The 27777-nt window shown below is 46.4% G+C and overlaps 1 protein-coding gene across 1 annotated transcript in view; it reads right to left on the bottom strand.

Annotated features, from left to right (window-relative positions):
* Nucleotides 1-15937: 15937 nt before the first annotated feature.
* LOC124026774 (disks large homolog 4-like) overlaps nucleotides 15938-27777 on the bottom strand; it is a 31729-nt gene continuing 19889 nt past the window's right edge. Inside the window, exons 5-9 of the mRNA XM_046339517.1 lie at nucleotides 20189-20290; nucleotides 18359-18531; nucleotides 18067-18179; nucleotides 16396-16487; nucleotides 15938-16242 (exon numbers count right to left, since the gene is read on the bottom strand). Coding sequence (XP_046195473.1) covers nucleotides 16136-16242; nucleotides 16396-16487; nucleotides 18067-18179; nucleotides 18359-18531; nucleotides 20189-20290 — 587 coding nt within the window. The 3' untranslated portion in view covers nucleotides 15938-16135. The remainder of the gene's footprint in view (nucleotides 16243-16395; nucleotides 16488-18066; nucleotides 18180-18358; nucleotides 18532-20188; nucleotides 20291-27777) is intronic.

Genomic DNA, 27777 nt, shown 5'->3' with positions numbered 1-27777 from the left:
GACAGAGAGACAGAGAGAGATGGGGAGAGAGACAGATAATGACAGAGAGACAGAGAGAGATGGGGAGAGAGACAGACAACGACAGAGAGACAGAGAGAGATGGGGAGAGAGACAGATAATGACAGAGAGACAGAGAGAGATGAGGAGAGAGACAGACAACGACAGAGAGAGATGGGGAGAGAGACAGACAACGACAGAGAGAGATGGGGAGAGAGACAGATAATGACAGAGAGAGATGGGGAGAGAGACAGACAACGACAGAGAGAGATGGGGAGAGAGACAGACAACGACAGAGAGAGATGGGGAGAGAGACAGATAATGACAGAGAGACAGAGAGAGATGGGGAGAGAGACAGATAATGACAGAGAGACAGAGAGAGATGGGGAGAGAGACAGATAATGACAGAGAGACAGAGAGAGATGGGGAGAGAGACAGACAACGACAGAGACACAGAGAGAGATGGGGAGAGAGACAGACAACGACAGAGAGAGATGGGGAGAGAGACAGACAACGACAGAGAGACAGAGAGAGATGGGGAGAGAGACAGATAATGACAGAGAGACAGAGAGAGATGGGGAGAGAGACAGACAACGGCAGAGAGAGATGGGGAGAGAGACAGAGAACGACAGAGAGAGATGGGGAGAGAGACAGACAACGACAGAGAGAGATGGGGAGAGAGACAGACAACGACAGAGAGACAGAGAGAGATGGGGAGAGAGACAGACAACGACAGAGAGACAGAGAGAGATGGGGAGAGAGACAGACAACGACAGAGAGAGATGGGGAGAGAGACAGACAACGACAGAGAGACAGAGAGAGATGGGGAGAGAGACAGACAACGACAGAGAGAGATGGAGAGAGAGACAGAGAACGACAGAGAGAGATGGGGAGAGAGACAGACAACGACAGAGAGAGATGGGGAGAGAGACAGACAACGACAGAGAGACAGAGAGAGATGGGGAGAGAGACAGACAACGACAGAGAGACAGAGAGAGATGGGGAGAGAGACAGACAACGACAGAGAGAGATGGGGAGAGAGACAGACAACGACAGAGAGACAGAGAGAGATGGGGAGAGAGACAGACAACGACAGAGAGAGATGGGGAGAGAGACAGACAACGACAGAGAGAGATGGGGAGAGAGACAGATAATGACAGAGAGACAGAGAGAGATGGGGAGAGAGACAGACAACGACAGAGAGAGATGGGGAGAGAGACAGACAACGACAGAGAGACAGAGAGAGATGGGGAGAGAGACAGACAACGACAGAGAGAGATGGGGAGAGAGACAGACAACGACAGAGAGACAGAGAGAGATGGGGAGAGAGACAGACAACGACAGAGAGACAGAGAGAGATGGGGAGAGAGACAGACAACGACAGAGAGACAGAGAGATGGAGAGAGAGACAGATAATGACAGAGAGAGATGGGGAGAGAGACAGACATTGACAGAGAGAGATAGGGAGAGAGACAGATAACGACAGAGAGACAGAGAGAGATAGGGAGAGAGACAGACATTGACAGAGAGAGATAGGGAGAGAGACAGACAACGACAGAGAGACAGAGAGAGATAGGGAGAGAGACAGACATTGACAGAGAGAGATAGGGAGAGAGACAGATAACGACAGAGAGACAGAGAGAGATAGGGAGAGAGACAGATAACGACAGAGAGACAGAGAGAGATGGGGAGAGAGACAGACAACGACAGAGAGAGATAGGGAGAGAGACAGAGAACGACAGAGAGAGATGGAGAGAGAGACAGACAACGACAGAGAGACAGAGAGAGATGGAGAGAGAGACAGACAATGACAGAGAGAGATGGGGAGAGAGATAGAGATGGAGAAAGACAGAAAGAGAGAGACAGATATTTCCCTCAGATTACACAGACCCATAAGGAATTTGAAAACAAATCCAATTTTGATAAACTCCCATATCTACTGGGTGAAATACCACCGTGTTTAATCACAGCAGCAAGATATGTGACCTGTTGCCACGAGAAAAGGGCAACCAGTGAAGAACAAACACCATTGTAAACACAACCTATATTTATTTGTAGATAATATGACATTTTTAATGTCTTTATTCTTTTTTTTGTGAGTGTAATGTTTTTATTGTTATTTCACTTTTGTTTATTATATATTTCACTTGCTTTGGCAATGTAAACAATGCTTCCCATTCCAATAAAGCTCTTACATTTAAATTGTGTAACTCTGTGTTGTCTGTTCACACTGCTTTGCTTTATCTTGGCCAGGTCGCAGTTGCAAATGAGAACTTGTTCTCAACTAGCCTACCTGGTTAAATAAAGGTGAAATAAATAAAAATTAAAAAACACTCACCCCTCCCAGACCAACGAGACACTCACCCCTCCCAGACCAGCGAAACACTCACCCCGCCGGACCAGCGAGATACTCATCCCTCCCAGACCAGTGAGACACTCACCCCCCCCGACCTGCACATAAAGGACCCACGCTGAGAGGACCTACATCCAGCCCACAGCACCACCAGCCACATCCACACACCCCACCCCAACCAATCAACACCCCTCCCAAGTCAACCATGCCCACACCCCATTTAGGCCCCCTCAGATCAGACCTATGCCCCTCCTGCCCACCCCATGCCCCCCACTCCCGCAAAGAGGGCCTCAACATAGAAGTCACACATACGCCCAATCTGTGAGCAGGCAAACAGGCCCAACCTCCACTCTTACACTCGCCCAAGCCAATGGAATTTACCAGATGCTCAGCAGGCTCTGCTCACACTTACTGGTCTGAGGCCAAACCACACGACCAACAACATTGGACACTTTATGGAACACAAAGCCTTCACCATCTCATCCTGGAATATCCAAGGCCTGAGGTCATCTGCCTTTGGCCTAAAGAGCAGGAATCTGGACTTCAAAGAAATCGGTAATACAGACAATGTCATCCTACAAGAAACCTGGTATAGAGGAGGAGACAGAACCACTGGTTGTCCTCTAGGTTACAGAGAGCTGGTAGTCCCATCCACCACACTACCAGGTGGGTGGTATAGAGGAGACGGAACCACTGGTTGTCCTCTAGGTTACAGAGAGCTGGTAGTCCCATCCACCACACTACCAGGTGGGTGGTATAGAGGAGATGGACCCACTGGTTGCCCTCTAGGTTACAGAGAGCTGGTAGTCCCATCCACCACACTACCAGGTGGGTGGTATAGAGGAGATGGACCCACTGGGTCCTCTAGGTTACAGAGAGCTGGTAGTGGTTGTCCTCTAGGTTACAGAGAGCACATCCACCACACTACCAGGTGGGTGGTATAGAGGAGACAGACCCACTGGTTGCCTTCTAGGTTACAGAGAGCTGGTAGTCCCATCCACCACACTACCAGGTGGGTGGTATAGAGGAGATGGACCTACTGGTTGCCCTCTAGATTAGAAGAGAGCTGGTTGTCCCATCCACCACACTACCAGGAGTGAAACAGGGAAGGGACTCAGGGGGTTTGCTAATTTGGTATAGAGCAGACCTAACTCACTCTATTACATTAATCAAAACAGGAACATTTTACATTTGGCTTGAAATTCAAAAGGAAATGATCTCAACAGAGAAAAATGTCCTCCTGTGTGCTACCTATACCCCCCCCCCCACTAGAATCACCATACCTTAATAATGATAGCTTCTCCATTCTGGAGGGGGAAATCAATCATTTCCAGGCCCAGGGACATGTACTAGTCTGTGGCGACCTAAATGGCAGAACCGGACAAGAACCTGACACCCTCAGAACACAGGGGGACAAACACCTACCTGGAGGTGACAGCATCCCCTCCCCCATATGCCCCCCTAGACAACTATGGCAACATAACCAACAAAAACAGGTCACAACTCCTGTCGCACGCTGGGTATGTACATAGTCAACGGTAGTCTTCCAGGGGACTCCTATGGTAGGTACACCTATAGCTCATCTCTTGGCAGTAGTACTGTAGACTACTTTATCACTGACCTCAACCCAGAGTCTCTCAGAGCGTTCAGTCAGTCCACTGACACCCCTATCAGACCACAGCAAAATCACAGTCTACTTAAACAGAGCAATACTCAATCATGAGGCATCAAAGCCAAAGGAGATTATTGATATGGAAGGGAAGTGGAGAAACCTACCAAACAACAATTAGGGAACAACAAATTCAATCATAGACAACTTCCTGGACAGACCTTTGTTTTGGTGTAAACTTTGGAAAACATAAACAGTATATTTGATCTTGCTGCTGTGCACAGTCACAAGAGAAGGGCAACCAGTGAAGAACAAACACCGTTGTAAATACAACCCATATTTATGTTGATTTATTTTCCCATTTGTATTTTAACTATTTGTACATCGTTACAACACTGTATACAGACATAATATGACATTTGAAATGTCTTTATTATTTTAGAACTTCTACTGTTCATTTGTATTATTTATTTCACTTTTGTTTATTTATTTCACATATGTAAACATATTTCATATGATAATAAAGACCCTGGAATTGAATTGAAATTGAATTGAGAGAGAGAGATAGAGAGACAAAGACAGACAGAGACAGAGAGAGAGACTGAGAGAGAGAGATAGAGAGAGAGAGAGAGAGAGAGAGAGAGAGAGAGAGAGAGAGAGAGAGAGAGAGAGAGAGAGAGACAGAGAGAGACAGAGAGAGAGACAGAGAGAGAGACACAGAGAGAGAGAGACACACAGAGAGAGACAGAGACAGACACAGAGAGAGAGAGAGAGAGAGAGAGACAGAGACAGAGACAGACACAGAGAGAGAGAGAGATAGAGACAGAGACAGAGAGAGACACAGAGAGAGAGAGAGAGAGAGAGAGAGAGAGAGAGAGAGAGAGAGAGAGAGAGAGAGAGAGAGAGAGAGCGAGAGAGAGAGAGAGAGAGAGACACAGAGAGAGAGACAGAGACAGAGACAGACACAGAGAGAGAGAGAGAGAGACAGAGACACAGAGAGAGAGACAGAGACAGTAGAGAGAGAGAGAGAGAGAGAGACAGAGAGAGAGACAGAGACAGAGAGAGGGGATAGTTCAGTTATTGCATCACTGGTTGTGTCAGAGCTCCCTCTTGAGGCTGAAACCCTCCAACATTACTACACATCAAGGAATTAGCTGACAGCATTGTATTGGGTTAGAGCTGCTCAAACCTCTTCCTGGAGATCTACTGTCCTGTAGGTTTACAGTCCAACCCTCTTCCTGGAGATCTACTGTCCTGTAGGTTTTACAGTCCAACCCTCTTCCTGGAGATCTACTGTCCTGTAGGTTTACAGTCCAACCCTCTTCTTGGAGATCTACTGTCCTGTAGGTTTTCAGTCCAACCCTCTTCCTGGAGATCTACTGTCCTGTAGGTTTACAGTCCAACCCTCTTCCTGGAGATCTACTGTCCTGTAGGTTTTACAGCCCAACCCTCTTCCTGGAGATCTACTGTCCTGTAGGTTTTACAGCCCAACCCTCTTCCTGGAGATCTACTGTCCTGTAGGTTTTACAGCCCAACCCTCTTCCTGGAGATCTACTGTCCTGTAGGTTCAGTCCAACCCTCTTCCTGCAGATCTACTGTCCTGTAGGTTTACAGCCCAACCCTCTTCTTGGAGATCTACTGTCCTGTAGGTCTTATAGCCCAACCCTCTTCCTGGAGATCTACTGTCCTGTAGGTTTACAGTCCAACCCTCTTCCTGGAGATCTACTGTCCTGTAGGTTCTGGACCATCCCTCTTCCTGCAGATCTACTGTCCTGTAGGTTTACAGCCCAACCCTCTTCCTGGAGATCTACTCTCCTGTAGGTTTACAGTCCAACCCTCTTCCTGGAGATCTACTGTCCTGTAGGTTTTACAGCCCAACCCTCTTCCTGGAGATCTACTGTCCTGTAGGTTCAGTCCAACCCTCTTCCTGCAGATCTACTGTCCTGTAGGTTTACAGCCCAACCCTCTTCTTGGAGATCTACTGTCCTGTAGGTCTTATAGCCCAACCCTCTTCCTGGAGATCTACTGTCCTGTAGGTTTACAGTCCAACCCTCTTCCTGGAGATCTACTGTCCTGTAGGTTTTCAGTCCAACCCTCTTCCTGGAGATCTACTGTCCTGTAGGTTTTACAGCCCAACCCTCTTCCTGGAGATCTACTCTCCTGTAGGTTTACAGTCCAACCCTCTTCCTGGAGATCTACTGTCCTGTAGGTTTTACAGCCCAACCCTCTTCCTGGAGATCTACTGTCCTGTAGGTTCAGTCCAACCCTCTTCCTGCAGATCTACTGTCCTGTAGGTTTACAGCCCAACCCTCTTCTTGGAGATCTACTGTCCTGTAGGTCTTATAGCCCAACCCTCTTCCTGGAGATCTACTGTCCTGTAGGTTTACAGTCCAACCCTCTTCCTGGAGATCTACTGTCCTGTAGGTTCTGGACCATCCCTCTTCCTGCAGATCTACTGTCCTGTAGGTTTACAGCCCAACCCTCTTCCTGGAGATCTACTCTCCTGTAGGTTTACAGTCCAACCCTCTTCCTGGAGATCTACTGTCCTGTAGGTTTTACAGTCCAACCCTCTTCCTGGAGATCTACTGTCCTGTAGGTTTTCAGTCCAACCCTCTTCCTGGAGATCTACTGTCCTGTAGGTTTACAGTCCAACCCTCTTCCTGGAGATCTACTGTCCTGTAGGTTTTACAGCCCAACCCTCTTCCTGGAGATCTACTGTCCTGTAGGTTTTACAGCCCAACCCTCTTCCTGGAGATCTACTGTCCTGTAGGTTTTACAGCCCAACCCTCTTCCTGGAGATCTACTGTCCTGTAGGTTTTCAGTCCAACCCTCTTCCTGCAGATCTACTGTCCTGTAGGTTTACAGCCCAACCCTCTTCTTGGAGATCTACTGTCCTGTAGGTCTTATAGCCCAACCCTCTTCCTGGAGATCTACTGTCCTGTAGGTTTACAGTCCAGCCTTCTTCCTGGAGATCTACTGTCCTGTAGGTTCTGGACCATCCCTCTTCCTGCAGATCTACTGTCCTGTAGGTTTACAGCCCAACCCTCTTCCTGGAGATCTACTGTCCTGTAGGTTTTACAGCCCAACCCTCTTCCTGGAGATCTACTGTCCTGTAGGTTTACAGTCCAACCCTCTTCCTGCAGATCTACTGTCCTGTCGGTTTTACAGCCCAACCCTCTTCCTGGAGATCTACTGTCCTGTAGGTTTTACAGTCCAACCCTCTTCCTGGAGATCTACTGTCCTGTAGGTTTTCAGTCCAACCCTCTTCCTGCAGATCTACTGTCCTGTAGGTTTTCAGTCCAACCCTCTTCCTGCAGATCTACTGTCCTGTAGGTTTTCAGTCCAACCCTCTTCCTGCAGATCTACTGTCCTGTAGGTTTTCAGTCCAACCCTCTTCCTGCAGATCTACTGTCCTGTAGGTTTACAGTCCAACCCTCTTCCTGGAGATCTACTGTCCTGTAGGTTTTCAGTCCAACCCTTTTCCTGCAGATCTACTGTCCTGTAGGTTCTGGACCATCACTATTACTGCAGATCTACTGTCCTCTAGGTTCTGGACCATCACTATTACTGCAGATCTACTGTCCTGTAGGTTCTGGACCATCCCTCTTCCTGGAGATCTACTGTCCTGTAGGTTCTGGACCATCCCTCTTCCTGCAGATCTACTGTCCTGTAGGTTCTGGACCATCCCTCTTCCTGCAGATCTACTGTCCTGTAGGTTCTGGACCATCCCTCTTCCTGCAGATCTACTGTCCTGTAGGTTCTGGACCATCACTATTACTGCAGATCTACTGTCCTGTAGGTCCTGGACCATCACTATTACTGCAGATCTACTGTCCTGTAGGTTCTGGACCATCACTATTACTGCAGATCTACTGTCCTGTAGGTTCAGGACCATCACTATTACTGCAGATCTACTGTCCTGTAGGTTCTGGACCATCCCTCTTCCTGCAGATCTACTGTCCTGTAGGTTCTGGACCATCACTATTACTGCAGATCTACTGTCCTGTAGGTTCTGGACCATCACTATTACTGCAGATCTACTGTCCTGTAGGTTCTGGACCATCACTATTACTGCAGATCTACTGTCCAGACCATCACTATTACTGCAGATCTACTGTCCTGTAGGTTCTGGACCATCACTATTACTGCAGATCTACTGTCCTGTAGGTTCTGGACCATCTATTACTGCAGATCTACTGTCCTGTAGGTTCTGGACCATCACTACTGCAGATCTACTGTCCTGTAGGTTCTGGACCATCACTATTACTGCAGAACTACTGTCCTGTAGGTTCTGGACCATCACTATTACTGCAGATCTACTGTCCTGTAGGTTCTGGACCATCACTATTACTGCAGATCTACTGTCCTGTAGGTTCTGGACCATCACTATTACTGCAGATCTACTGTCCTGTAGGTTCTGGACCATCACTATTACTGCAGATCTACTGTCCTGTAGGTTCTGGACCATCACTATTACAGACACCATTTGGATTGAAAAGGAAAGTTCTCCTGTTTAGCATCGCTCACGTCACTTCCTGTTAAACGCTGAACAAGGAAGAGCTCGGTTTTGTTTGTTTGAAAAGTTTGTTGTTTGAAAGTGTATTGGAAGGATCTTGGTAGCCAGCTAGCTTCTTAGTTTGGATCCCGTGACACAGTTGGCATCAGTTGCTGGGACTGCTTGTATCTTTCCAGTGATCCTACCGACCAAAGCCAGGTCTGAGGAACTATTTGGCGTCGCAGCTAGCCTAGCTGCTAAATAACTGCATATCAAGCTAGCAGGGTTCTCTTGAACACAGCCCGCGACGCGGTTAGCCATTGTGGCTGGGTTTGTCCTGGGTTTGTGGCTGTCTAGATCCTTGCTGTTTGTTGTTTTCAATCTTCCCCGTGGAGTAACCTACGTTGCTAGCTACCATGACAAAGACCAAAGTTGGCGAGAGTACCGTTGAAAACAGTGGTGTCTCTCTATCACACGTGAAGCATCTTTTAAAATGAACAAAAAGAGACCTACAAGCAGTTGTTACAACAAGAAGATAGCTTCAAGTGTTTTGTCCAAATACTCGTGGATCCTACTAAGAAAAGAAGGAGGGAATCCTGGAATGACATTGACCTTATCCCGTCAGTAGATGATGCCTGGCTATTCTTTAAAAGTGCCTTCCTCACCATCTTAAATAAGCATGCCCCATTCAAAAAATGTAGAACCAGGAACAGATATAGCCCTTGGTTCACTCCAGACCTGTCTGCCCTTGATCAGCACAAAAACATCCTGTGGCGTACTGCATTAGCATCGAATAGCCCCCGTGATATGCAACTTTTCAAGGAAGTTAGGAACAAATATACACAGGCAGTTAGGTACACTCAACATGTACTGCACTGACACAAATGACTGATGATTGGTTGAAAGAAATTGATAATAAGAAGTTTGGGAGCTGAACTGTTAGATTTCAGTGCAGCCTTTGATGTCCATAACCAGTTGTTGAGAAAACGTATGTGTTATGGCTTTTCAACCTCTGCCATATCGTGTTTTCCGAGCTATTTATCTAATAGAACTCAAAGGGTTTTCTTTAATGGAAGCTTCTCTAATGTCAAACATGTAAAGTGTGGTGTACCGCAGGGCAGCTCTCTAGGCCCTCTACTCTTTTCTATTGTTACCGATGACCTGCCACTGGCATTAAACACAGCATGTGTGCCCATGTATGCTGATGATTCAACCATATACGCATCAGCAACCACAGCTAATGAAGTCACTGAAACCCTTAACAAAGAGTTGCAGTCTGTTTTGGAATGGGTGGCCAGTAATAAACTGGTCCTGAACATCTCTAAAACTAAGCATTGTATTTGGTACAAATAACTCCTTCTGAATCTGGTAATGAACGGTGTGACTGTTGAACAAGTTGAGGAGACTAAATTACTTGGTGTTACCTTAGATTGTAAACTTTCATGTCAAAACATATAGATTCAATGGTTGTATTGATGTATTGATGGGGAGAGGTCTGTCTGTAATATAGAGATGCTCTGCTTTTTGACACCACACTCCAAAAAGCCAATTCTGCAGGCTCTAGTTTCGTCTGATCTTGATTATTGACATGCCCCCCGACATGCCACCAGGGGTCTTTTCACAGTCCCCAAATAAAGAACACATTCAAGGAAGCATACAGTATTATATAGAGCCCTTATTGCATGGAACTTCCTTCCATCTCATATTGCTCAAATAAACAACAAACCTGGTTTCAAAAAACAGATAAAGCAACACCTCACGGCACAACGCCTCTCCCCTATTGGACCTAGATAGTTTGTGTTGATGTATTGATATGTAGGATATGCCTTTAAAAAAAATATGTATGTAGTTGAGCTGTTCTTGTCTATTGATGGTCTGTACTATGTCATGTACTATGTAACAGCTAATGGGGATCCTAATAAAATACCAAAAATACCAAAATACCAATCAGACACGAACCCAACACTGGCTTTTCTATAGAATTTATTTCAATAATTTAAAGCTTATTTACAACAAGCAATTTGATTTACTGAAATAAACAGTTCATTACTTCTCTCTGTTACAGGATAATACATTATTATTATTATTATTATTATTATTATTAAATATAGTGGTAAACGGGGTCTCTGAGGAAACGTCCTACATGGCACCCTATTCCCTACGTAGTGCACTGAGCCCTATGGGGACCTGGTCTAAAGTAGTGCACTATAAAGGGAACGGGGTGCCATTTGGGATGTTAACTTTCTTATCCCCAATAATACTAGACTGTCATTCCATCTCTACAAAAACGTGTGTGTGATATGGACAGACCTTTCTTAGATCCTGATATGTCCTAAACCCACTGGACCAAGTCTGTAACCATGACGACCACACCCAGGACACCCGTAGCCATGACGACCCGACAGTATCACCGTTGACTTCCAGGATAGAGGAACTCTGGTTAGCGTCCAGTCCAGACAGACAGACAGCAGGGGGCTCTGGGTAGTAGAGTCCAGCCCTGATACACAGCAAGGGGTTGTGGGTAGTGTAGTCCTGACAGACAGCAGGTTATTGGTAGTGTAGTCCAGTCTTAACAACAGAGGGTTGTGGGTAGTACAGTCCATAGTCCTGACAGACAGCAGGGGCTTGAGGGTAGTGTAGTCCTGACAGACAGCAGGGGGTTCTGGGTAGTGTGGTCCCAAGTCCTGACAGAAAGCAGGGGGTTGTGGGTAGTGTAGTCCAGTGGTAGGTGTTTGCCCTGAATAGGTGATTTGAGCCCCATAGATTGATTACAGTCAGATATGTCTCTATGTACAAAACAACCTACATAGAATAAATAAGTCAATGCACAACTATACACATTCTCTGTTCCTTAATTCTCTCTCTCTCACACACACACACACACACACACACACACACACACACACACACACACACACACACACACACACACACACACACACACACACACACACACACACACACACACACACACACACACACACACACACACACACACACACACACACACACACGTTATATCACAAAAGGTCTATGAGTGTAATTTCTAGTTTGATAGAAATATAAATGTACTAGTCTGTCTCAAATAGTCTGATATACTGACACTCGACTGCAGTTTCAAAAAGTAGTGCACTCCCTACCAGTCTGCAGTGTAGTAGTGTAAAACCTCTCTAGCTCTCTCTCTAACCTCTCACTCCCTAGGGAATAGGGTGCCATTTAGGATGCAGAGATACCAGTCTGTAAATAGTACTGCAGAGATACCAGTCTGTAATGTAGTACTATAGAGATACCAGTCTGTAATGTAGTACTACAGAGATACCAGTCTGTAAATAGTACTGCAGAGATACCAGTCTGTAAATAGTACTGCAGAGATACCAGTCTGTAAATAGTACTGCAGAGATACCAGTCTGTAAAAAGTACTACAGAGATACCAGTCTGTAAATAGTACTGCAGAGATACCAGTCTGTAAATAGTACTGCAGAGATACCAGTCTGTAAAAAGTACTGCAGAGATACCAGTCTGTAAATAGTACTGCAGAGATACCAGTCTGTAAAAAGTACTACAGAGATACCAGACTGTAAATAGTACTGTAGACATACCAGTCTGTAATGTAGTACTACAGAGATACCAGTCTGTAAATAGTACTGCAGAGATACCAGTCTGTAATGTAGTACTACAGAGATACCAGTCTGTAAAAAGTACTGCAGAGATACCAGTCTGTAATGTAGTACTACAGAGATACCAGTCTGTAAAAAGTACTACAGAGATACCAGTCTGTAAAAAGTACTGCAGAGATACCAGTCTGTAATGTAGTACTACAGAGATACCAGTCTGTAATGTAGTACTACAGAGATACCAGTCTGTAAAAAGTACTGCAGAGATACCAGTCTGTAATGTAGTACTACAGAGATACCAGTCTGTAAAAAGTACTACAGAGATACCAGCCTGTAGTACTACAGAGATACCAGTCTGTAAATAGTACTGCAGAGATACCAGTCTGTAAATAGTACTGCAGAGATACCAGTCTGTAATGTAGTACTACAGAGATACCAGTCTGTAATGTAGTACTACAGAGATACCAGTCTGTAATGTAGTACTACAGAGATACCAGTCTGTAATGTAGTACTACAGAGATACCAGTCTGTAATGTAGTACTACAGAGATACCAGTCTGTAATGTAGTACTGCAGAGATACCAGTCTGTAATGTAGTACTACAGAGATACCAGTCTGTAATGTAGTACTACAGCGACACCAGTACGTATAATAGTACTGCAGAGATACCAGTCTGTAATGTAGTACTGCAGAGATACCAGTCTGTAAATAGTACTACAGAGATACCAGTCTGTATAATAGTACTACAGAGATACCAGTCTGTAATGTAGTACTGCAGAGATACCAGTCTGTAATGTAGTACTACAGAGATACCAGTCTGTAATGTAGTACTATAGAGATACCAGTCTGTAATGTAGTACTACAGAGATACCAGTCTGTAATGTAGTACTACAGAGATACCAGTCTGTAATGTAGTACTACAGAGATACCAGTCTGTAATGTAGTACTACAGAGATACCAGCCTGTAGTCCTGCAGAGATACCGGTCTGTAATGTAGTACTGCAGAGATACCAGTCTGTAATGTAGTACTGCAGAGATACCAGTCTGTAAATAGTACTATAGAGATACCAGTCTGTAATGTAGTGCTACAGAGATACCAGTCTGTAAATAGTACTGCAGAGATACCAGTCTGTAATGTAGTACTACAGAGATACCAGACTGTAATGTAGTACTACAGAGATACCAGTCTGTAATGTAGTACTACAGAGATACCAGTCTGTAATGTAGTACTGCAGAGATACCAGTCTGTAATGTAGTACTACAGAGATACCAGTCTGTAAATAGTACTACAGAGATACCAGTCTGTAATGTAGTACTACAGAGATACCAGTCTGTAATGTAGTACTACAGAGATACCAGTCTGTAATGTTGTACTGCAGAGATACCAGTCTGTAATGTAGTACTACAGAGATACCAGTCTGTAATGTAGTACTACAGAGATACCAGTCTGTAATGTAGTACTGCAGGGATACCAGTCTGTAATGTAGTACTGCAGAGATACCAGTCTGTAAATAGTACTACAGAGATACCAGTCTGTAATGTAGTACTACAGAGATACCAGTCTGTAATGTTGTACTGCAGAGATACCAGTCTGTAATGTAGTACTACAGAGATACCAGTCTGTAATGTAGTACTACAGAGATACCAGTCTGTAATGTAGTACTGCAGGGATACCAGTCTGTAATGTAGTACTGCAGAGATACCAGTCTGTAAATAGTACTACAGAGATACCAGTCTGTAATGTAGTACTACAGAGATACCAGTCTGTAATGTAGTACTACAGAGATACCAGTCTGTAAATAGTACTGCAGAGATACCAGTCTGTAATGTAGTACTACAGAGATACCAGTCTGTAATGTAGTACTACAGAGATACCTGCCTGTCGTCCTGCAGAGATACCAGTCTGTAATGTAGTACTACAGAGATACCTGCCTGTCGTCCTGCAGAGATACCAGTCTGTAATGTAGTAATACAGAGATACCAGTCTGTAATGTAGTACTGCAGAGATACCAGTCTGTATAATAGTACTGCAGAGATACCAGTCTGTAAATAGTACTGCAGAGATACCAGTCTGTAATGTAGTACTACAGAGATACCAGTCTGTAATGTAGTACTGCAGAGATACCAGTCTGTAAATAGTACTGCAGAGATACCAGTCTGTAATGTAGTACTACAGAGATACCAGTCTGTATAATAGTACTGCAGAGATACCAGTCTGTAATGTAGTACTACAGAGATACCAGTCTGTAATGTAGTACTACAGGGATACCAGTCTGTAATGTAGTACTACAGAGATACCAGTCTGTAATGTAGTACTACAGAGATACCAGTCTGTAATGTAGTACTGCAGAGATACCAGTCTGTAATGTAGTACTACAGAGATACCAGTCTGTAATGTAGTACTACAGAGATACCAGTCTGTAAATAGTACTACAGAGATACCAGTCTGTAATGTAGTACTACAGAGATACCAGTCTGTAATGTAATACTACAGAGATACCAGTCTGTAATGTAGTACTGCAGAGATACCAGTCTGTAATGTAGTACTGCAGAGATACCAGTCTGTAAATAGTACTGCAGAGATACCAGTCTGTAAATAGTACTATAGAGATACCAGTCTGTAAATAGTACTGCAGAGATACCAGTCTGTAAATAGTACTACAGAGATACCAGTCTGTATAATAGTACTGCAGAGATACCAGTCTGTAATGTAGTACTACAGAGATACCAGTCTGTAATGTAGTACTACAGAGATACCAGTCTGTAATGTAGTACTGTAGACATACCAGTCTGTAATGTAGTACTACAGACATACCAGTCTGTAATGTAGTACTACAGAGATACCAGTCTGTAATGTAGTACTACAGAGATACCAGTCTGTAATGTAGTACTACAGAGATACCAGTCTGTAATGTAGTACTACAGAGATACCAGTCTGTAATGTAGTACTGTAGACATACCAGTCTGTAATGTAGTACTACAGAGATACCAGTCTGTAATGTAGTACTACAGAGATACCAGTCTGTAATGTAGTACTACAGAGATACCAGTCTGTAATGTAGTACTACAGAGATACCAGTCTGTATAATACTTCTCTCCATATAATATAGAAAACGTGAATCTTTTTTTTACATATATTTTTATGATGTCTTTCTCTCTTTTCTCCCTCCATGGTTCAGACAGCCTCCACCTCTCTTCCTGCTGCAGTCACTCCAGTCTCGTCTCCTCTTTCACCTCGTCTCTCTTCACTTTCAGAGTCCCATTCCGTTAGAGAACAATTCTTTACAGATCCGGAGAGAGAGAGAGAAATTATGGAGGGAGGAGAGAGGGGATGGAGAGAAAGGGTCTGTGTCTCTCTCTCTTTTGGTTCTGTGGTGAGTCTTACAGTGTCTCTCCATCTCTCCTTCTGTCCCTCTCTCTCCTTCTGTCCCTCTCTCTCCTTCTGTCCCTCTCTCTCCTTCTGTCCCTCTCTCTCCTTCTGTCCCTCTCTCTCCTTCTGGTTGCTCTCCTCTCTTCTCTCCTCTCTCTTTTCCTCTTATCTCAACTCTCCTCTCTTCTCTCCTCCTCTCTCTTATCTCAACTCTCCTCTCTTCTCTCCTCCTCTCTCTTATCTCAACTCTCCTCTCTTCTCTCCTCCTCTCTCTTATCTCAACTCTCCTCTCTTCTCTCCTCCTCTCTCTTATCTCAACTCTCTTCTCTTCTCTCCTCCTCTCTCTTTTCCTCTTATCTCAACTCTCCTCTCTTCTCTCCTCCTCTCTCCTCCCCTCTCTTATCTCAACTCTCCTCTCCTCTCTCCTCCTCTCTCTTATCTCAACTCTCCTCTCTTCTCTCCTCCTCTCTCTTATCTCAACTCTCTTCTATTCTCTTCTCCTCTCTCTTTTCCTCTTCTCTCCTCAACTCAACTCTCCTCTCAACTCTTCTCTCCTAATCTCCTCAACTCTCTCTCTTCTCTCCTCCTCTCTCCTCTCCTCTCTTCTCATCTCCTCAACTCTCCTCTAATCTCCTCTATAGTGTTTCCCAAGATGGTGTCCATATATAGGCTCCTCTCCTCTCCTCTGCTCCTCTCTTTTATAGTCTTTCTCTTGATTGTATCCATATGTAGGGTCCACTCTGCTCTTCGATCACAGTCTTCACCATGTGATAAACCTCTTCAAAACTCTCCCCTTCCACAATAGCTACACACAGAGGGTCAGAGACAGAGACAGGGTTAGAACGAGAGAGAGAGAGAGAGAGAGAGAGAGAGAGAGAGAGAGAGAGAGAGAGAGAGTGCGCATTAATGTGTGTGTGTGTAACATTAACGTGTGTGTGTGTGTGTGTGTGTGTGTTACCTGAGAAGCATTCTATAAAGTCTTGTTCGAGTTTGACAGCTCTGTCCAGAGCCTTCCTGGCCTGGTCCTCTGTCAGACGCTTGTTCAGGTCACTGTAACACACAGATATTTCAACACTCATGTTCAGGTCACTGTAACGGACTGATGAGTCACGTTAGAATGTAGATCGTTTAACTTCAACAGAAAGAAAGGAAGAGTGATTCAACTTGAAGTATTTTACTAATGAATCAGAACTGTTGTTTCCATGGAGACCTTGAGTGTCCAGACTGTAACTGCATAATGCCTGACAGGAAGGAATGAAATTAATCTAAGCTAAATCTAAAAAAGATAACCCCTGAATCTGCTCAACAATTTACCACACACACAGGCACTATTAGATTAACAGATTATTTTCCAGTGATCTTGGTCTGAGGAAGAGAACCCACTCCCTCCTCCTTACAGTATATTTTCCAGTGATCTTGGTCTGATGAAGAGAACCCACTCCCTCCTACTTACAGTATATTGTCCAGTGATCTTGGTCTGAGGAAGACAACCCACTCCCTCCTACTTACAGTATATTTTCCAGTGATCTTGGTCTGATGAAGAGAACCCACTCCCTCCTACTTACAGTATATTTTCCAGTGATCTTGGTCTGATGAAGAGAACCCACTCCCTCCTACTTACAGTATATTTTCCAGTGATCTTGGTCTGAGGAAGAGAACCCACTCCCTCCTACTTACAGTATATTTTCCAGTGATCTTGGTCTGATGAAGAGAACCCACTCCCTCCTACTTACAGTATATTTTCCAGTGATCTTGGTCTGAGGAAGAGAACCCACTCCCTCCTACTTACAGTATATTTTCCAGTGATCTTGGTCTGATGAAGAGAACCCACTCCCTCCTACTTACAGTATATTTTCCAGTGATCTTGGTCTGAGGAAGAGAACCCACTCCCTCCTACTTACAGTATATTTTCCAGTGATCTTGGTCTGATGAAGAGAACCCACTCCCTCCTACTTACAGTATATTGTCCAGTGATCTTGGTCTGAGGAAGACAACCCACTCCCTCCTACTTACAGTATATTCTCCAGTGATCTTGGTCTGAGGAAGACAACCCACTCCCTCCTACTTACAGTATATTCTCCAGTGATCTTGGTCTGAGGAAGACAACCCACTCCCTCCTCCTTACAGTATATTCTCCAGTGATCTTGGTCTGAGGAAGAGAACCCACTCCCACCTACTTACAGTATATTTTCCAGTGATCTTGGTCTGATGAAGAGAACCCACTCCCTCCTACTTACAGTATATTTTCTAGTGATCTTGGTCTGATGAAGAGAACCCACTCCCTCCTCCTTACAGTATATTTTCCAGTGATCTTGGTCTGATGAAGAGAACCCACTCCCTCCTCCTTACAGTATATTTTCCAGTGATCTTGGTCTGGTGAAGAGAACCCACTCCCTCCTCCTTACAGTATATTTTCCAGTTATCTTGGTCTGATGAAGAGAACCCACTCCCTCCTCCTTACAGTATATTTTCCAGTGATCTTGGTCTGATGAAGAGAACCCACTCCCTCCTATTAACAGTATGTTTTCCAGTGATCTTGGTCTGATGAAGAGAACCCACTCCCTCCTACTTACAGTATATTTTCCAGTGATCTTGGTCTGATGAAGAGAACCCACTCCCTCCTACTTACAGTATATTTTCCAGTGATCTTGGTCTGATGAAGACAGCAATAGGATGAAGCTGAGCTGCCTGTAGTCTCCTCACTGCATTAGCTGATACATCTAAGATACAGTGTTTCCCCATCTGCGCACACAAACACACACCTGGTTAATCAATATATTCTGTACAGTGCAGAACATACACAATAAAATACTTTACACATTAAAGGACCCAATAGTTGAAAGGTCTCTCACACGCACGCACGCACGCACGCACGCACGCACACACACACACACACACACTCCCTCCCTCCCTCCCCTTACCTGCTCTGCGACCATGCGGACACTCTGAACGCTGGTTCCATACAGGTGACTGTTGTATTGACCCGCCTCTATGAAGTGATGTGATTGGATGTCCTTCTCCATCTGTTCCCTTGACGACACAAAGTGGTAGTCCCGCCCATCCACCTCATACTCCCTCTGGGGCCGTGTCGTGTCTACACACACACACACACACACACACACACACACACACACACACACACACACACACACACACACACACACACACACACACACACACACACACACACACACACACACACACACACACACACACACACACACACACACACACACACACACACACGTTTATGTTACACACACACACACGTTTATGTTACACACACACACACACACACACACACACACACACACACACACGTTTATGTTACACACACACACACACACGTTTATGTTACACACACACACACACACGTTTATGTTACACACACACACGTTTATGTTACACACACACACACGTTTATGTTACACACACACACACACACGTTTATGTTACACACACACACACACACACACGTTTATGTTACACACACACACGTTTATGTTACACACACACACACACACACACACGTTTATGTTACACACACACACACACACACACACACACACACACACACACACACACACACACACACACACACACACACACACACACACACACACACACACACACACACACACACACACACACACACACACACACACACACACGTTTATGTTACACACACACACGTTTATGTTACACACACACACGTTTATGTTACACACACACACACGGACGGACACATGTTCTGTGTTAGGACACTATTTCAGATAATGTTTTGAAGCATAGTTTAATTGTAAATAGTATATTGTTGATTGTTTATTTGGGACACAAACTATAAGATGATCTACTATTAAGATTACCAACGGGACATTAAAAACTGTAACATCTTATGTTTCACCGAGACGTGGCTGAACGAAGATACGGACAATATAGAGCTGGTGGGATTTTCCCTGCACCGGCAGAACAGAGACACTACCTCTGGTAAGACGAGGGGTGGGGTGTGTGTCTTTTTGTCAATAACAGCTGGTGCACGATGTCTAATATTAAAGAAGTCTAGAGGTATTGCCCGTCTGAGGTAGAGTAGCTTACAATAAGCTGTAGACCACACTATCTACCAAGAGAGTTTTCATCTGTATTATAGTAGTTTATAGTAGAACCTATAAATATATAATGGGTCAATAGTTGTACCTATAGTAGTACCTACATGTATATAGTACCTATACTAGTACCTATTTGTCTATAATGGGTCTATAGTAGTACCTATAGTAGTACCTATTTGTCTATAATGGGTCTATAGTAGTACCTACATGTATATAGTACCTATAGTAGTACCTACATGTATATAGTACCTATAGTAGTACCTACATGTATATAGTACCTATAGTAGTACCTATAGTAGTACCTACATGTATATAGTACCTATAGTAGTACCTATAGTAGTACCTATAGTAGTACCTACATGTATATAGTACCTATAGTAGTACCTATAGTAGTACCTACAGTAGTACCTACATGTATATAGTACCTATAGTAGTACCTATAGTAGTACCTATAGTAGTACCTACATGTATATAGTACCTATAGTAGTACCTATAGTAGTACCTATGTGTATATAATGGGTCTATAGTAGTACCTATAGTAGTACCTATAGTAGTACCTATAGTAGTACCTATAGTAGTACCTATAGTAGTGCCTATGTGTATATAGTACCTGTAGTAGTACCTATATTTGATAGTAATACTCACGTGGAACACAGGAACCAAACTTGTCAGGAAACTCAGAGAGAAGATCATCATTCACTCTGTCTTTAGTAGGACCCAATATAATGATAGGCCTCACATAGTGGACTGGAGAGAGAGAGAGAGAGAGAGAGAGACAGAGAGAGAGAGGTTAGAGGTCACTCTCTCTTTAGTAGGACCCAGTATAATGATTTGCCTCACATAGTGGACTGGAAAGAGAGAGAGAGACAGAGAGAGAGAGGTTAGAGGTCACTCTGTCTTTAGTAGGACCAGTATAATGATAGGCCTCACATAGTGGACTGGAGAGAGAGAGAGAGAGAGAGAGAGAGAGAGAGAGAGAGAGAGAGAGAGAGAGAGAGAGACAGAGAGAGGGAGGTTAGAGGTCACTCTGTCTTTAGTAGGACCAGTATAATGATAGGCCTCACATAGTGGACTGGAGAGAGAGAGAAAAATACAGTTATAGATTTTCTTAATCAGGGACCCAGGGCCTTACTCCCAGGCAAACCCAGGGACTTCCTCCCAGGCAAACCTAGGGACTTCCTCCCAGGCAAACCCAGGGACTTCCTCCCAGGCAAACCCAGGGACTTCCTCCCAGGCAAACCCAGGGACTTCCTCCCAGGCAAACCTAGGGACTTCCTCCCAGGCAAACCTAGGGACCTTCCTCCCAGGCAAACCTAGGGACTTCCTCCCAGGCAAACCTAGGGACTTCCCCCAGGGCCTTCCTCCCAGGGCCTTCCTCCCAGGGACTTCCTCCCAGGGCCTTCCTCCCAGGGACTTCCTCCCAGGGACTTCCTCCCAGGGACTTCCCCCAGGGCCTTCCTCCCAGGGACTTCCTCCCAGGGACTTCCTCCCAGGGACTTCCTCCCAGGGACCCAGGGCCTTCCTCCCAGGAACTTCCTCCCAGGGCCTTCCTCCCAGGGCCTTCCTCCCAGGGACACAGGGACTTCCTCCCAGGGCCTTCCTCCCAGGGACTTCCTCCCAGGGACTTCCTCCCAGGGCCTTCCTCCCAGGGACTTCCTCCCAGGGCCTTCCTCCCAGGGACCCAGGGCCTTCCTCCCAGGGACCCAGGGACTTCCTCCCAGGGCCTTCCTCCCAGGGACCCAGGGCCTTCCTCCCAGGGACCCAGGGCCTTCCTCCCAGGGACTTCCCCCAGGGACCCAGGACCTTACCCCCAGGGACTTCCCCCAGGCTACCTGCTGGTTATTGGCCCAACACTCTAACCACAAGGCTACCTGCTGGTTATTGGCCCAATACTCTAACCACTAGGCTACCTGCTGGTTATTGGCCCAACACTCTAACCACTAGGCTACCTGCTGGTTATTGGCCCAATACTCTAACCACTAGGCTACCTGCTGGTTATTGGCCCAACACTCTAACCACTAGGCTACCTGCTGGTTATTGTCCCAACACTCTAACCACTAGGCTACCTGCTGGTTACTGGCCCAACACTCTAACCACTAGGCTACCTGCTGGTTATTGGCCCAACACTCTAACCACTAGGCTACCTGCTGGTTATTGGCCCAACACTCTAACCACTAGGCTACCTGCTGGTTATTGGCCCAACACTCTAACCACTAGGCTACCTGCTGGTTATTGGCCAAACACTCTAACCACTAGGCTACCTGCTGGTTATTGGCCCAATACTCTAACCACTAGGCTACCTGCTGGTTATTGGCCCAATACTCTAACCACTAGGCTACCTGCTGGTTATTGTCCCAACACTCTAACCTCTTTTTTTTATTTTTTATTTTATTTAACCAGGTAGGCTAGTTGAGAACAAGTTCTCATTTGCAACTGCGACCTGGCCAAGATAAAGCATAGCAGTGTGAACAGACAACACAGAGTTACACATGGAGTAAACAATTAACAAGTCAATAACACGGTAGAAAAAAGTCTATATACAATGTGTGCAAAAGGCATGAGGAGGTAGGCAAATAATTACAATATTGCAGATTAGCCTGGAGTGATAAATGATCAGATGGTCATGTACAGGTAGAGATATTGGTGTGCAAAAGAGCAGAAAAGTAAATAAATAAAAACAGTATAAAAACAGTATGGGAATGATGTAGGTGAAAATGGGTGGGCGATTTACCAATAAACTATGTACAGCAGCAGCGATCGGTTAGCTGCTCAGATAGCTGATGTTTGAAGTTGGTGAGGGAGATAAAAGTCTCCAACTTCAGTGATTTTTGCAATTTGTTCCAGTCACAGGCAGCGGAGTACTGGAACGAAAGGCGGCCGAATGAGGTGTTGGCTTTAGGGATGATCAATGAGATACACCTGCTGGAGCGCGTGCTACGGATGGGTGTTGCCATCGTGACCAGTGAACTGAGATAAGGCGGAGCTTTACCTAGCATGGCCTTGTAGATGACCTGGAGCCAGTGGGTCTGGCGACGAATATGTAGCGAGGGCCAGCCGACTAGAGCATACAAGTCGCAGTGGTGGGTGGTATAAGGTGCTTTAGTGACAAAACGGATGTCACTGTGATAAACAGCATCCAGTTTGCTGAGTAGAGTGTTGGAAGCAATTTTGTAGATGACATCGCCGAAGTCGAGGATCGGTAGGATAGTCAGTTTTACTAGGGTAAGCTTGGCAGCGTGAGTGAAGGAGGCTTTGTTGCGGAATAGAAAGCCGACTCTTGATTTGATTTTCGATTGGAGATGTTTGATATTGGTCTGGAAGGAGAGTTTGCAGTCTTGCCAGACACCTAGGTACTTATAGGTGTCCACATATTCAAGGTCGGAACCATCCAGGGTGGTGATGCTAGTCGGGCATGCGGGTGCAGGCAGCGATCGGTTGAAAAGCATGCATTTGGTTTTACTAGCGTTTAAGAGCAGTTGGAGGCCACGGAAGGAGTGTTGTATGGCATTGAAGCTCCTTTGGAGGTTAGATAGCACAGTGTCCAATGACGGGCCGAAAGTATATAGAATGGTGTCATCTGCGTAGAGGTGGATCAGGGAATCGCCCGCAGCAAGAGCAACATCATTGATATATACAGAGAAAAGAGTCAGCCCGAGAATTGAACCCTGTGGCACCCCAATAGAGACTGCCAGAGGACCGGACAGCATGCCCTCCGATTTGACACACTGAACTCTGTCTGCAAAGTAATTGGTGAACCAGGCAAGGCAGTCATCCGAAAAACCGAGGCTACTGAGTCTGCCGATAAGAATATGGTGATTGACAGAGTCGAAGGCCTTGGCAAGGTCGATGAAGACGGCTGCACAGTACTGTCTTTTATCGATGGCGGTTATGATATCGTTTAGTACCTTGAGTGTGGCTGAGGTGCAGCCATGACCGGCTCGGAAACCAGATTGCACAGCGGAGAAGGTACGGTGGGATTCGAGATGGTCAGTGACCTGTTTGTTGACTTGGCTTTCGAAGACCTTAGATAGGCAGGGCAGGATGGATATAGGTCTCTAACAGTTTGGGTCCAGGGTGTCTCCCCCTTTGAAGAGGGGGATGACTGCGGCAGCTTTCCAATTCTTGGGGATCTCAGACGATGTGAAAGAGAGGTTGAAAAGACTGGTAATAGGGATTGCGACAATGGCGGCGGATAGTTTCAGAAATAAAGGGTCCAGATTGTCAAGCCCAGCTGATTTGTACGGGTCCAGGTTTTGCAGCTCTTTCAGAACATCTGCTATCTGGATTTGGGTAAAGGAGAACCTGGAGAGGCTTGGGCGAGGAGCTGCGGGGGCGGGGGGGGGGGGGGGGGGAGCTGTTGGCCGAGGTTGGAGTAGCCAGGCGGAAGGCATGGCCAGCCGTTGAGAAATGCTTATTGAAGTTTTCGATAATCATGGATTTATCGGTGGTGACCGTGTTACCTAGCCTCAGTGCAGTGGGCAGCTGGGAGGAGGTGCTCTTGTTCTCCATGGACTTCACAGTGTCCCAGAACTTTTTGGAGTTGGAGCTACAGGATGCAAACTTCTGCCTGAAGTAGCTGGCCTTAGCTTTCCTGACTGACTGCGTGTATTGGTTCCTGACTTCCCTGAACAGTTGCATATCGCGGGGACTATTCGATGCTATTGAAGTCCGCCACAGGATGTTTTTGTGCTGGTCGAGGGCAGTCAGGTCTGGAGTGAACCAAGGGCTGTATCTGTTCTTGGTTCTGCATTTTTTGAATGGAGCATGCTTATCTAAAATGGTGAGGAAGTTACTTTTAAAGAATGACCAGGCATCCTCAACTGACGGGATGAGGTCAATGTCCTTCCATGATCCCCGGGCCAGGTCGATTAAAAAAGGCTTGCTCACAGAAGTGTTTTAGGGAGCGTTTGACAGTAATGAGGGGTGGTCGTGTGACTGCGGCTCCGTGGCGGATACAGGCAATGAGGCAGTGATCTCTGAGATCCTGGTTGAAGACAGGGAGGTGTATTTGGAGGGCCAGTTGGTCAGGATGACGTCTATGAGGGTACCCTTGTTTACGGAGTTAGGGTTGTACCTGGTGGGTTCCTTGATGATTTGTGTGAGATTGAGGGCATCTAGCTTTGATTGTAGGACTGCCGGGGTGTTAAGCATATCCCAGTTTAGGTCACCTAACAGAACAAACTCTGAAGCTAGATGGGGGGCGATCAATTCACAAATGGGGGCCAGGGCACAGCTGGGAGCTGAGGGGGGTCGGTAGCAGGCGGCAACAGTGAGAGACTTATTGCTGGAGAGAGTAATTTTCAAAATTAGTAGTTCGAACTGTTTGGGTATGGACCTGGAAAGTATGACATTACTTTGCAGGCTATCTCTGCAGTAGACTGCAACTCCTCCCCCTTTGGCAGTTCTATCTTGACGGAAGATGTTATAGTTGGGTATGGAAATCTCTGAATTTTTGGTGGCCTTCCTGAGCCAGGATTCAGACACGGCAAGGACATCAGGGTTAGCAGAGTGTGCTAAAGCAGTGAGTAAAACAAACTCAAGGAGGAGGCTTCTGATGTTGACATGCATGAAACCAAGGCTTTTTCGATCACAGAAGTCAACAAATGAGGGTGCCTGGGGACATGCAGGGCCTGGGTTTACCTCCACATCACCCGCGGAGCAGAGAAGGAGTAGTATGAGCGACTTTAACCTCCCCACGTCTACCTTTGACTCTTTCCTCTCTGCCTCCTTCTTTCCACTCCTCTCCTCTTTTGACCTCACCCTCTCACCTTCCCCCCCTACTCACAAGGCAGGCAATACGCTCGACCTCATCTTTACTAGATGCTGTTCTTCCACTAACCTCATTGCAACTCCCCTCCAAGTCTCCGACCACTACCTTGTATCCTTTTCCCTCTCACTCTCATCCAACACCTCCCACACTGCCCCTACTCAGATGGTATCGCGCCGTCCCAACCTTCGCTCTCTCTCCCCCGCTACTCTCTCCTCTTCCATCCTATCATCTCTTCCCTCCGCTCAAACCTTCTCCCACCTATCTCCTGATTCTGCCTCCTCAACCCTCCTCTCCTCCCTCTCTGCATCCCTTGACTCTCTATGTCCCCTATCCTCCAGGCCGGCTCGGTCCTCCCCTCCCGCTCCGTGGCTCGATGACTCATTGCGAGCTCACAGAACAGGGCTCCGGGCAGCCGAGCGGAAATGGAGGAAAACTCGCCTCCCTGCGGACCTGGCATCCTTTCACTCCCTCCTCTCTACATTTTCCTCCTCTGTCTCTGCTGCTAAAGCCACTTTCTACCACGCTAAATTCCAAGCATCTGCCTCTAACCCTAGGAAGCTCTTTGCCACCTTCTCCTCCCTCCTGAATCCTCCTCCCCCTCCCCCCCCTCCTCCCTCTCTGCAGATGACTTCGTCAACCATTTTGAAAAAGAAGGTCGATGACATCCGATCCTCGTTTGCTAAGTCAAACGACACCGCTGGTTCTGCTCACACTGCCCTACCCTGTGCTCTGACCTCTTTCTCCCTCTCTCTCCAGATGAAATCTCGCGTCTTGTGACGGCCGGCCGCCCAACAACCTGCCCGCTTGACCCTATCCCCTCCTCTCTTCTCCAGACCATTTCCGGAGACCTTCTCCCTTACCTCACCTCGCTCATCAACTCATCCCTGACCGCTGGCTACGTCCCTTCCGTCTTCAAGAGAGCGAGAGTTGCACCCCTTCTGAAAAAACCTACACTCGATCCCTCCGATGTCAACAATTACAGACCAGTATCCCTTCTTTCTTTTCTCTCCAAAACTCTTGAACGTGCCGTCCTTGGCCAGCTCTCCCGCTATCTCTCTCTGAATGACCTTCTTGATCCAAATCAGTCAGGTTTCAAGACTAGTCATTCAACTGAGACTGCTCTCCTCTGTATCACGGAGGCGCTCCGCACTGCTAAAGCTAACTCTCTCTCCTCTGCTCTCATCCTTCTAGATCTATCGGCTGCCTTCGATACTGTGAACCATCAGATCCTCCTCTCCACCCTCTCCGAGTTGGGCATCTCCGGCGCGGCCCACGCTTGGATTGCGTCCTACCTGACAGGTCGCTCCTACCAGGTGGCGTGGAGAGAATCTGTCTCCTCACCACGCGCTCTCACCACTGGTGTCCCCCAGGGCTCTGTTCTTGGCCCTCTCCTATTCTCGCTATACACCAAGTCACTTGGCTCTGTCATAACCTCACATGGTCTCTCTTATCATTGCTATACAGACGACACACAATTAATCTTCTCCTTTCCCCCTTCTGATGACCAGGTGGCGAATCGCATCTCTGCATGTCTGGCAGACATATCAGTGTGGATGACGGATCACCACCTCAAGCTGAACCTCGGCAAGACGGAGCTGCTCTTCCTCCCGGGCAAGGACTGCCCGTTCCATGATCTCGCCATCACGGTTGACAACTCCATTGTGTCCTCCTCCCAGAGCGCCAAGAACCTTGGCGTGATCCTGGACAACACCCTGTCGTTCTCAACCAACATCAAGGCGGTGGCCCGTTCCTGTAGGTTCATGCTCTACAACATCCGCAGAGTACGACCCTGCCTCACACAGGAAGCGGCGCAGGTCCTAATCCAGGCACTTGTCATCTCCCGTCTGGATTACTGCAACTCGCTGTTGGCTGGGCTCCCTGCCTGTGCCATTAAACCCTTCAACTCATCCAGAACGCCGCAGCCCGTCTGGTGTTCAACCTTCCCAAGTTCTCTCACGTCACCCCGCTCCTCCGTTCTCTCCACTGGCTTCCAGTTGAAGCTCGCATCCGCTACAAGACCATGGTGCTTGCCTACGGAGCTGTGAGGGGAACGGCACCTCAGTACCTCCAGGCTCTGATCAGGCCCTACACCCAAACAAGGGCACTGCGTTCATCCACCTCTGGCCTGCTCGCCTCCCTACCACTGAGGAAGTACAGCTCCCGCTCAGCCCAGTCAAAACTGTTCGCTGCCCTGGCCCCCCAATGGTGGAACAAACTCCCTCACGACGCCAGGACAGCGGAGTCAATCACCACCTTCCGGAGACACCTGAAACCCCACCTCTTTAAGGAATACCTAGGATAGGATAAGTAATCCCTCTCACCCCCCCTTAAGTTTTAGATGCACTATTGTAAAGTGACTGTTCCACTGGATGTCATAAGGTGAATGCACCAATTTGTAAGTCGCTCTGGATAAGAGCGTCTGCTAAATGACTTAAATGTCAAATGTAATGTATGAGGGTGCGGC

The sequence above is a fragment of the Oncorhynchus gorbuscha genome, unplaced genomic scaffold (assembly GCF_021184085.1).
Source record: "Oncorhynchus gorbuscha isolate QuinsamMale2020 ecotype Even-year unplaced genomic scaffold, OgorEven_v1.0 Un_scaffold_2825, whole genome shotgun sequence".
NCBI classification, from domain to species: Eukaryota; Metazoa; Chordata; class Actinopteri; order Salmoniformes; family Salmonidae; genus Oncorhynchus; species Oncorhynchus gorbuscha.
The sequence above is the reverse complement of the archived record's forward strand: the minus strand, read 5'-3'. Positions and strand labels throughout refer to the sequence as shown.